At 35.2% G+C, this 12,417-nt stretch overlaps 1 protein-coding gene across 4 annotated transcripts in view; it reads right to left on the reverse strand.

Moving 5' to 3' along the window:
• DPYD (dihydropyrimidine dehydrogenase) overlaps positions 1–12,417 on the reverse strand; it is an 861,482-nt gene that overhangs the window by 471,269 nt on the left and 377,796 nt on the right. For all 4 annotated transcript variants that reach the window (XM_050807345.1, XM_050807361.1, XM_050807352.1 and 1 more), the window contains one exon: positions 2,770–2,954. In XM_050807345.1, coding sequence (XP_050663302.1) covers positions 2,770–2,954 — 185 coding nt within the window. The remainder of the gene's footprint in view (positions 1–2,769; positions 2,955–12,417) is intronic.

Raw genomic sequence — 12,417 nt, forward strand, 5'->3', positions numbered from 1 at the left:
AGCCTGAGCTGTGAAACATACTGCAGACATTACAGAAATTTTTCTTAACAAATGCTACATTTGTGAGAAAACAATATTATAGTGCTAATGAACTTAGCATATAACAAACTCATTAGTTTTCTTAACTCCTCCTTAAATGTACTGAAGATAAATGATTTCTGTATATTTTTCCTATTTAATAGATAAATATTTTGAGAATACAGCAATACATAAACATGGTTCCTGGCTTGCGAAGAGACAGACTAGTAAGTAGGCTTCAAACAAGCAGCACACAGGAAGTTCATGTCACAAACTCTCTGGACGAGGAGGAGGGAGCCAACCCTGAAGGACAAGTGGGACTCAACCAGAGGGAAATGGGTGGAGTTGGGGAAAGGCCCTGATTCAGGAGAAATCTCCGGTATGCTCGGGGACATTCAAATCAGCATCACAAAGCTAAGAAGTTTGGCCTTTACCTTGAGTGTGAGGAAAAGTCATTGCCTTTTTTTTTTCTGATCTCATTGAAAGGGTTTATAACCCCCATGATCGTGCCACTTGCATTTAAAACCCTCATGAAGGGTTTTAAATGAGCAAATTAGGATTCAACTGATACTCTAGAAAGATGACTCTGGCTGCAGTGTAGGGGTATTGGATTTGACAGGAGAGAAAGTGGAGGCAATTTCAAGAGAGGTGATAGAGACCAGAACTAAGTCAATGACAATGTGGAGAGAGAAAAATCCCACTGTGTCTATATGTACCTTGTTAGCCTTATCGCTGCTTAGCACTTTGCATCCAACACCCTGGCAGGAAGGTGGAAATGCTGATTTTACTTGACAGAGATTTTTACCTACCTTCCATCTCTACTCCATTTTAAAATGTAATTCAACACTTAGTTTGACAAGTCTGAATCCTTCAGCCAAATCCAAAACTGTTACATGGCACAACTTTTATATTTCAAACACTATCATTCCTATCAATATGTGTTTTTAAAGCACATGCATGTTTTCTTCATTATACCTAAAGGTCTGTTTCTCTCCTTTCTCTACACATCAGATTTCCATTCAAATTTCCTATTTGTCATTACATGGAAGTAAAATAATTGTTCTTTTTTTTTTTTTTTTTTTTTTCATCCAAGCCCCACACTACTCAAAGATGCCAAGGAGGAGGTGGGAGTAGGCAGGTGAATCAAACTTTTAAAAGATGATGTAATCAGTGTCAAGTCCAGGCCCTACCTAGCAAGTAAGTACATCCTGTATTAGTTACACAAACATGAGAAGGACAACTAGAATAGACAAAACGGTCACGGAAAAGAGGAATAAATTAAAGCAAGCATTAAAGATAAAATGAATTTTGTTAGCATGTGGGAAACAAACAAGAGAACCAAAACAAGAGTGGTAAAAAGGCATAGTGTGAGCAGTCTTCCCTGAATAGGAAAGAAAGAATAAAAATTTTATTAACAAGAGCAAATTTTTCAGGAACAATTTACATAAATGAGGTAACTGTCTCCACATTTAATGAAATCATAGAACGAAAAGAACACAAATCATTTAGTCAGAAAGTAAGTTACTGAGATCTGACAGTTACACCTTTCTTCCTCAAGACCACAGTCACTGTGGCAAAGTATGCTCAACTTCACATCTCATCATTTCACATTCTGTATTTCATCATAAAACTAAGTTGTTTTTAAAAATTACAACTGAAGGGTGGGCATGGTGGCTCATGTCTGTAATCCCAGCACTTTGGGAGGCTGAGGTGGCGGATCACCTGAGGCCAGGAGTTTGAGACCAGCTTGGCCAATGTAGTGAAACCCCATCTCTACTAAAAATACAAAAACTAGCCGGGTGTGGTGGCATGCACTTTTGGTCCAAGCTACTCGGGGGCTGAGGCATGAGAATTGCTTGAACCCAGGAGGCAGAGGCTGCAGTGAGCCAAGATCATGCCACTGCACTCCAGCCTGGGCATTAGAGTGAGACTCTGTCTCAAAAAATAAAAAATAAATAAATAAAATTAAAAAAAATAAGAATTGCAACTGAAATTCATCAAACGTTTGTCTTCTTTCCATTTAGGTGCATAGAGTTTGGAAAATAGATAGGACCTTATTGGGTCCAAATGAACAGATCAAACTACTTTTGGACTATGTAAGACTACAATTAATGTAGATTCTAGTATATGTCCTATAATATTGTATACCATCAGATTTGATAAGTGTATGATCTATGTATTTAAGGCAATAATAAATATTTTGAACACAACAGGACTAACGACTTCACAGTACTCAAATGGTAGGAATGCATAATACATTTTCTTTCTTTCTATTTTTTTTTTTTGGGACAAGGTCTATCTCTGTTGTCCAGGTTGAAGTGCAAGTGGCATGATCAGGGCTTACTGAAACCTTAACGTCCTGGGCTCAAGTGATCCTCCTACCTCAGCTTCCCAAGAAGCTGGGACCACAGGCATGTGCCACCATGCCCATCTAATTTTTTATTTTTTGTAGAGATGGGATCTTACTATGTTGCCCAGGCTGATCTTGAACTCCTGGGCTCAAGCATCCTCCCGCCTCAGCCTCCTAAATTGCTGGGATTATAGGCGTTAGGTGGCACACCTGGCCCGATTTTTAATCAACTAAACAGTTCTACTACCTAGTCTACATTTTAAAATTTTTATCCAAGTAAGTATGTATGTGACATATTTTATATATGCCGTATAGAAATGCTCTTATAGATAAGTATCAAAAATAAATGAAGTATTTATCCATTGGAAAAGAATTAAGTGGAAATGATGAAAAATGCCTACCTGTATATATTTGTGAATGTACCAAGAAGCTTGCTTTCCATCATTCACTGATTCCACTGTAGTGTTAGCCAAACCAATGACATCGCCACCTGCAAATACCCATGGTTCACTAGTTTGCATAGTTTCTGGATCTACTTCTGGGAGACCCCATCTGTTAAATTTTATAGGGCTCAAGGCTTCTTTTACTGGAAAAAAAGTGGAAAACAATAGACAATGACTAATCAACAGACAATTCCATAACAATAATTTTAAAATTAAGAAAAATTATGGTTTAATTATTATTCCAGGGATTCAAACAACAGTTTTTAGTAAACTGTAAAAATGAAAAGCTAACAAAACATTGGCGTTAACAACACATTTGAAGTGCACTGACTTAACTTTACACCTCACATACAGGAATTAAAGACCACAGATTTGGTCAATGTTTCAGAGCAGACATTTATGTCTACGAAGTATGGATCTATAAAGAAGGAAAGTACAACCTTTTAAATACATACAAAATACGTTTTCTAAAACTTCATTCATAGCCATCATTTTTACAGATCTCTTACTACTCATATCATCCCAAACTTGTTCATGTGTGTCACTTTTGAAAGTTACATCATGAGTTCAGGTCAATGGCTAATCTCCTTTTTACAACAAAACATTTTATAAAGCAAAATGAGACAAAATATTTAACATTTTCATTAAATTATTTGCACTTACTATCAAGCAATTTAATGGATCTAGTATATAGTTACATTTAGCCAGCAATTTCTGCTTTGTTTTGTTAAAAGCAACAAATGCAAACACTACCATTAATTCCTTGTGGAAATTACTCTGTAAAGTAGTTTCGCAATTATTTGCTAAATATGCTGCATTCCAATGAATTTAAAAGAGTCATGGAAGAGGAATGAGGTTGTGCTTCTTTAAGAAAAATATCTAACGAATATTTTGAAAGCATAATACTGACATTTGGAAGAGATCAATGGATGCAATTTAGAGAAAGGGTTGAACAAGAGAAGAAATGAAGAAAGGTGGACAACACCCCATTTGATGGAGTAAACTGAGTAAGCCAGTGTTTAGGATAAAATGTTCTCTCCAGGTAATGATGTCATAAGTTTTAAGCAAAGCATCTCAGACTAAGGGCCTTATTCTTTACTCCAACTCAAAAGAGAAAAAATTAATCACAACTTAAAGTAAAGGAGGAGAGCTTGGTAGATTTTGGAACAGAAAAGTTACTTGTTGAAATGATTTATGAATCAAGTATAAGGCAAAATAGCCAAATATAAAAAAATGTTATTTTAACACCTAAAACCAGTTTCTTCTGAGTAAAATAGAGAAAAAAAAAAGAAATAAAATAAACATTGGTATATATTTGTAGCTTTCTATTTAAAGAATGTTAGAGTTGTAGAAAATTATTGAGGGATTACTGTTGATTGTGTTTTTCCCACAAGACCACAGGTTCCATGAGAACAGGAATGTGTCCACACTGCTTGCCTCTGTTTTACAGAGCACACTACAGTTCTTGAAGCAGAGGACACTCAATTGGATTGATGGATGAATGAATGAATGAGTAGACGGGTCAATGATATCACACTCAGGTTTTTATTTTAAAATCTTCTACTGTTTCTATTTGTTTTTTCATCTTTCACTGAGAGAAAAATTAAATATTCATGCAATTACTTTCAAAGCAGAATGGCATTTTGAGGAAATTTTTCTAATGTTTTTAAAGGTCACATGAAAACAGACCTTTATCATTTGTTCCCCATTGCATAACAGATCATCACTATCATCTGTTGACAGTTACTTGAGTTGTAAGAAAGTCAATACTGAGTATGGCTCATCAATTCAACCTATTTTAATAATGGCAACTGTAACACATCATCATTGAATGATGTATGTAATGAGCTTTATAAATAGCAGCAAGGGGTAAAAATAAATTCTGTTCTATCAGAAATGACCTTATGTTTCCAAAACTTTGGCCTACAAGAGATATGAAATAAAGATAATTATTAAAAAAAGATTAGAAATTCAAAATTTTATCACTAGGAGAGCAAAGCTTTTTTTTTTTTTTTTTTTTTTTTTTTTTTTTTTTTAGTATAGATTTCACTCTAAGCTTGAGCAGGATAGGAATAATTCCTTAGTTATCTCTGAGTCCCACGACATCAATTAGAGTCAAAGATATGTTTACAGTTGGCCCTCTGTATCTATGGGTTCACATCTGTGGATTCAATCCACTGTGCATTGAAAATATTTGGGAAAAAAATAGAATGTTTATGTCTGTACTGAACATGTACATACATTTTTCTTTCTATTATTCCCTAAACAATATAGTATATCAACTATATATATAGCATTTACATTGTATTAGATATACCATAAGTAATCCAAAGATGATTTAAAGTATATGGGAGGATATATGTAGATTATATGCAAATAATACACCATTTTCTGTAACAGACTTGAGAGCATAGATGGATTTTGGTATCCACGGGGGATCCTGGAACCAAGCCCCCATAGATGTGAAGGGATAACTATATCGTGAAGTTACTGAAGCTTAAGTAGGGTCCCTCACTTGCATGGGACTCTTTCAAAGCCCTGTGCCTAATTTCAAATCTCTAAATTTTCCTTTTCTTAACGAAGAGCTCTCAAATTGTACAAGCTTCAGGCCTCATAACATTTGAATGTTCACTTGAGCACAGTGAATTGTACACAGGAGGTGCTGAATAAATGCTTCACAAATTGAAGTTCTTGAAGAATGTGCTTTACCATATTTTAGGATGCAAAAAATGCACATAGAACAATTCACTTTAACACTCCACCTGTCACAAACTCGGTTAATAAGTAGTCAGGAAATGTTACTCTGAGTTTAATAAGTAACTTTGCATTTCTTAAAATATTTAGCACCAACATCATAAGCCACCCTAGGGGCATTTATTTGTGAATTTAAAAGCACTCTTCTGTTCACAGGCATTTCTATTGTATATGCATTGTGTTATTATGTGTCCCTAAACATTCGTAATACTCATGTATACTTCTAAAAATAAGCTTTCTTTCCTCAATATATATTTACCCTTTGAAGTCTTAAACCTGAATATCAACTGTTTTAATTATTTTATCATTTGTAATATACAGCTAACCTCATTAAAAATCAAACAATTCTTTGATACTCTATTCTAAAATAGAAAAAGGATCTTCTTTCAAAAATCATCTCGGCCTCCTTTTGAAAATTAACTACCAAATTTCCTCCTGCTTATTTTGGAGACCTTCAAGTTTAACATGTTCCTAATTTCATTCCAGAAATAAAAAGAAAAACCAAGAGATCACACAGCTGGTTATGAGGTTACTAACATCAATCAAAATAGAGATCATCTGTATATATTTTAATGCCCAATATTTGGCTCATCAAATATCTACAAAAAGATCACTAAGAAAGTAGAACATGGACAACTTTTATAAATATAAGCAATGCTACAGCAGGTCAGAAATGTTTTCCTTCAGTAGCACTAAGCACCAAGAATGACTGTATCACAAGCACCAAGAATGACTGTATGACCAAGAATAACTGTATGACCAAGAATGACTGAACATCAAATGGTTAGGATCATTTCCTTGTACATACAGTGGACTCTATTTAAGCAAACATAATATTCATATATGATTCATACTATATATGAATTTACTGAAACTTTGTTAAATCTGATTATGGAGCTAAATACTTTTCCTAATTTCAACAGTTCTTTTAAAATATAGCCATTATTTTAATTATTTAATTGTTTTTTAAGCTTAGAACTAAAATCAAGGATTCAGTGAAAAAATCCACGTGCATGTTATTCATAATTTCTCAGAAAGGAATTCATTTATTTAGTTGCTCCTTATGAAGAAGACGCTCATCCTCATCGTAACTGTTGTTCTATGAACTCCCCACAGCTCTTTTACATCTCTGCTGATACACTTAACTTGGAATACAATAAAAATAAATCTCAGAAGCAAATCTTCTGTTCTGTCTTTACCCAGCTTGGAAGGAGTGAAAGCATAAGTGGATGAAAAATGTATATTTACATTTGCAAACCAAATAACTGCTTGCCATTTTCTCTGAAGTGTTAAATGAATATTAATAGAAGGATTGTATTATTCCTTTCTTGTTTATAAAATGGGGAGGGGGATTTTCTGTTATGTTCATGCACAGTTTTCTCACAGATTTCCATGAGATTGCTTCTTGATGGAGACTGTGGCATATGTCCCAGGAGCTCCATAGTTGAACAGAAAAAGAACTTGAAAAAGAATCCCAAAACATGCTTATTCATAGTCTATATTATTCTTCAATTGGGAGAGAAATTTGTTAAATGATATGGTGCCTGGAATTTTATGCAGTCTTTATAAAGAATGAAAACGTCCTTAATTCATACCAAACATTCAAGATTTATGTTAATTTCTGCTTTAATTACTACTATGTTCAAATGAGCTCATTTAAAAAACAAAGGCACTCTGAGGTAGCTTTATAACAAGAAATCGTTTTGAAATTGGAACTTTTAGTCAATTTAATGTTATGCATGAAATGATTTTTTATACAGACTTAATGGTATTGTGACACACAAGTTCTTCAATAAGCCACAGCTTAAAATTGCAGAAACCGTCCCTCAGGGACACATCACTGGCAGATGCAGATTGCCAAGGTCAATTAAACTGATGTAGCTGTGCTGTCATATATGTAAAAGAGAAACCCACAAGCATATGACAAGTATATTTCTCGGTGTTTATAAAAAGATGTCAAGAATGTTATATTTTAGTACACAAATATAAATTAATTCTCCATACACAATAAAACAATACAACAGATATCATAATGAAAAAGGATTATTAGTATTCTTTGGAGAGTTTGGTGTGTTATAAAATAATGGGGAGAATAAAAACTTTCAACATTTACAATAAAATGATACCTTGAAAACACAGATGAATTCATCTATGTCCTTGTTGTGTAATTTTTACATAACCTATGACTGAGTAGGACCAAAGCACAATGAAACTAAAAGGCGAGCTGAAGCAGTAATCTCAGTAAGGCAGTGCTAAAAGCAAAATCTCAGCAAGATCAAATAAATTCTAATTACAAGGCCAGGATATCAGAGTTCTGTTTAAATAGAATAACCTGGGGTAAGGAAGGGCCAGAACCAGAGAATGCCTCCACCTAAGAATATCAAGTCTGGATGGCTTGAGCTTTGTCTTCACATCTCCCTTCCACCTCTCAGTACTTTAATCAGTATGCTCTCCACAATGAAGATTCATCGTTTTCCTTCTGCCAGTCTCTCAAAAGGTAACCTTGATTCTGCACCTTCCTGCTCCTGCAGGTCCTCAAATACTGTCTCTTACTCTTTTTAGTAGATTGTATTTGTCATTTTCTCCTCTCCTATTTAAAAAAACTTTGTTTTTGACATGGTTATCTTTTCTCACTGACATCCTTATATCTTCCTTTACCCAATTTATCAGAGTCATATACTTGGACTGCTTACTTGTCTAACCACCAAATTATTCCTCAAATGAAAGTATGGTCTCCACGGTCACCAAATTCTGTGACCTTAGTCTTCGGCCCTTTTGCCTTTCTGTAGCATCCAACAGCTGAATGACATTAATTTGATCTCCTTCTCTGATTTGCAGAATGCTCTTCTACCCTGGCTCTGCTTATCTTTAAACGGTTCTTCTTGGGCTCTAGCCCTTCCTCACCTCTTCATTTTCCTCTTCTCAGCTCTCAAATATTCAGTCCACTGCACTTTCTCTGTCAGAAATCATAGTCATTTAGGGCCTTCAATTTCATCTCTATAAAGATGGCCTCGAACTCTCCCTTGAGCTCTTCCTTTTATTCTGGAACTTCTTGATGCCTGTTTAAGATTATAACTTGTATGCTCTAATGTCCCTTCCAAATCATCGCATCCAAAACTCAGTTCACATGCTTCCTCTGGACTTTCCCATCTCATGATTTATTATTGGTGACCTTACTTTTTCACCTCCTCTACTCATTGTGAGCACCAGTCTTACCTCTGCTTCACTCCTCAAACCTTCTACAGACCCAACTCCTTTCTCTTGCCCCACTGTCAGGAGAAGACCTTGTCCCACATTTCACAGAGAATATAAAAGCTATCACATAGGAACTCTCTTGTGTTCCCCTCAGCAAAACTACAAACCTACTGGATCTATACATTCACTCTCTCTCTTCCTTTTTAATACCACTAAGGAACTCTCCCTCCTATCAGAAACCAGTCTCTCCACATGGGCCTAAGAATCCTCTCCTCTTACCTGGTAGGAATTTTGCCCCCATATGCTATATCCACTCTCTTCTCCATTACCAGTCACTCTCTGCAAATTAGAGGTTTCCCATATGTAGGTACATACATGTACAGTAGTACCTCCCAATTTAAAACCATTCCAGATCTGCATTTGCCTCCAAAGCTTCACTAAAACTTTTTTCACTGAGATGATTAATTGGTTCCAGGTTGCCAAGTTCAGTGATTCTTCTCAGTGATCATCTCGCTTCAGTGCCTGAAATAGGGTGAGGTGAGTGAGGCAGCCAAAGAACAAAATTTAAGGAGGTCCTTACTCTCAGGGTCACGCAAAGGCAAAGTTGGACAGGCACCTAATGTTCCTCCCCCTTGTGTTCCTTGATTTCTCAGCAAAATTCAACAGATAACCACTTCTTCCTCATGAAAGTCTTTTAGCTTTGCTTCCATGACATCATACTTTCTGCTTTTCCACCTGTCCTCATGATGAGATTTTAATCATCATGACTGCTTTTTCCTATTCCCTTTTTTTCTTTTCTTTTCTTTCTTCCTTCCTTCTTTCTATCTTTTTTTTTTTTTTTTTTTTTTTGAAGGAGTCTCGCTCTGTCGCCCAGTCTAGAGTGCAGTGGCGTGACCTCCGCTCATTGTAACCTCCACCTCCCAGGTTCAAGTGATTCTTGTGCCTCAGTCTCCCAAGTAGCTGGGATTACAGGTGCTTGCCACCACGCTCAGCTAATTTTTGTATTTTCAGTAGAGACAGGGTTTTACCAGGTTGGCCAGTACCACTCCTGACCTCAAGTGATATGCTACCCTTGGCCTCCAGAGGTGCCGGAATTACAGGCATGAGCCATCGCATCAGGCCCCAATTCCCTTCTTCAAAACTAAAAATAGAACTTACAAATCTTAGTATAATCCTTGAATCTTGTTTTCAAATATCTCAACATTCAGTCAGTTAACATGTTGTGCCAATCCATCCAATGAAAATTTTATCCTAGTTACTTCTTACATTCCATTAACGTCACTGTCAACTAAAGAAGAATGTTAGAAAAAATAATCAATCAGCACTTATGGATCTCTAGTACATGGCAGGCATACTGCTGCATATTTCCATAGAATATCTTATTAGATCACAAAAGAACCCTTGAAGGTGGATATTATCATCCTCAATAAAGCCAAGAGGTAGCAGAGGCAGTATCTGAATCCAATTATTTCTGTCTCCAAAGTCCTGCTGCTTCTGACTTTGGGTGCGGGGGCAAGAGAAAGTCAGAATAAATAGACTCACTACAGTCTCTTAAAATTCAGCATTGGGGATCATGGGAGTAACTAAAATGAAGATAGGAATAGCAAAGAATTCTAGTCTTGGCTAGCTTCACAGATTCAGCCTTGAGAGCATCCTTTCCAATGAAACCTTTTTCCTCCCGCTTTCTGGTGAATTAACCACTAACGACTTTCTGTTACACTAGGCACTATGTGACTTTATTTCAATTATTTGTTTTACCTCTACTACTCCTAAGTTCAGATGATATATTTAAGTCAGCTACTTCCCCAGCATCTAGCATATAATTGGCACATAAGCGGAATCTAATATATGTCTTTTGGTCTAAAAATGTAGTATTTGTCCGTTCTATTTATTTAGCACTCATATTATTCTGTGTTATTTTTCTTGTAGGTCTTATTTTCACAATTAGAGAGTCAGTTCATTGTGTGGAGAAAAAGTGTTTCTACAGTGACAAAAAATGGGCACACATTGAATTTCTTCTGATCAATTTAACTATTTGGTTTCCTGACTGCTATGGTTAATTTTCAGTTTGAATATGCTGGTAGAATTCAGGCAGGGTAAAGTACAGATCTGATATTCTCCCTCACCCTGTTCAGGATAAACTTAGGCTCCCTGAGTTGAATGGAAAAGATAGATGTCAATAATAGCCTATGGCAACTCCTTTTGTGTTATTTGTATTCTATTGGGAATTTCATTTCCATTTCCTAAACTGACCAACAAACCGATTCAGAATTAAAACAGTCTAAGCACTTCACTTTGATTTGCTTATTTCTCTGAAATAATTCTAAGACACTGAACTCCTTCAACATTGGATTTCATTTTACCTGGAAGAGATCTCCTCCTTGAAGTTAAGTATATAGGAATTGTTTTCAAGTTCTCTGTTGGATCCCCAAATGCTGTACTTTGATTTGCTTATTTATATTCAATGATACCATCTATTTAAGACTGCAAACTCCTTGAAGGAATAGATCATCCTTTAATCCGGTTTGGACCATAATCATTATAATTCTATGCACATTTGGGTGCTTAATATTTCTTGATAATTGTGATACAGTGAAAAAATAGAAAGGGTATTGAAAATTTTATGTATACTTCTCAGTGAACAAAATTTTTAAATGATGAATTATGTCATCAAATGATATAAACAATTACTGAAAGGGGTTAAGAAAAATGTTTCATATAAAATCCCCATTTGCTGCATTTAATGGAAAAATAAAAACAAATAGGAAACCAGCAGTAAATTATACTTGTAAAAATAATATTATTAAAATATAAGTGAACACTGAAAAATATTTTAATTAACAAAATAAATCAAATGGAAAAGATTCCCTAAATAGAGCTTTAAAAGTAAGTCTATGTGTGTCTGACTGCCATGACTAATTATGTATCCATGTAATGTGTGTTCAATTTGGGCTTATTTAAATAGCAGAAATGCTCATTAGCTGCAGTATATCTGTGAAGCTTCAGTAAACAGTTTAATGGTTTTTATGTTTAACCAATTTCATAAGTTCCTGTAATTTTAGCTTTAGCAGCTCATTAATGTTATTTTTTGATATCCATCTTACAGCTTTTTTTTTCCTTGTCAATCGTCAGTAGGCACACTCAATGCAAACTTAAAACACACAGTAGAATTTTGTTTAAACAATTTTAGTACATAAGTAAATGTGCAATTCAAAAGTATAGTTTCTTTATATAGAGAACTAGCTGTATTATCATGTACTCAAGAAATATCAACATTGGCAAAGGCTGTATCTAATAGGGATAAAACTGATAATAATGGAAAACATTTATTGAGTGCTTTCATCGGCATGTAGCTGGTTCTGGGCTACGCATTGTATATACTATCTCTTTGGATCCTCACAAAATAGGTATATCTCAATTTTATAGTTAAGTAATGTGAGATTGAGATAAGTTATTAAGGTCACACCCTTAGGATTTAAACCTCACTAGAAATCAACTACATATGTAGTTGGAAAATGCCTGAAAAATCCACAGAAGCATTTGGAGATACACACCTAGACCTCAGATGAGGGCACTGCACCTTGAGATTAAATAAATCACAAGGCTGGGTAAAGTTGCCAAAGAAAGAATACAAAAACAGGTGAAAACAGAATCACC

This window comes from Macaca thibetana, chromosome 1, assembly GCF_024542745.1.
Source record: "Macaca thibetana thibetana isolate TM-01 chromosome 1, ASM2454274v1, whole genome shotgun sequence".
In the NCBI taxonomy this organism is placed as follows: Eukaryota; Metazoa; Chordata; class Mammalia; order Primates; family Cercopithecidae; genus Macaca; species Macaca thibetana.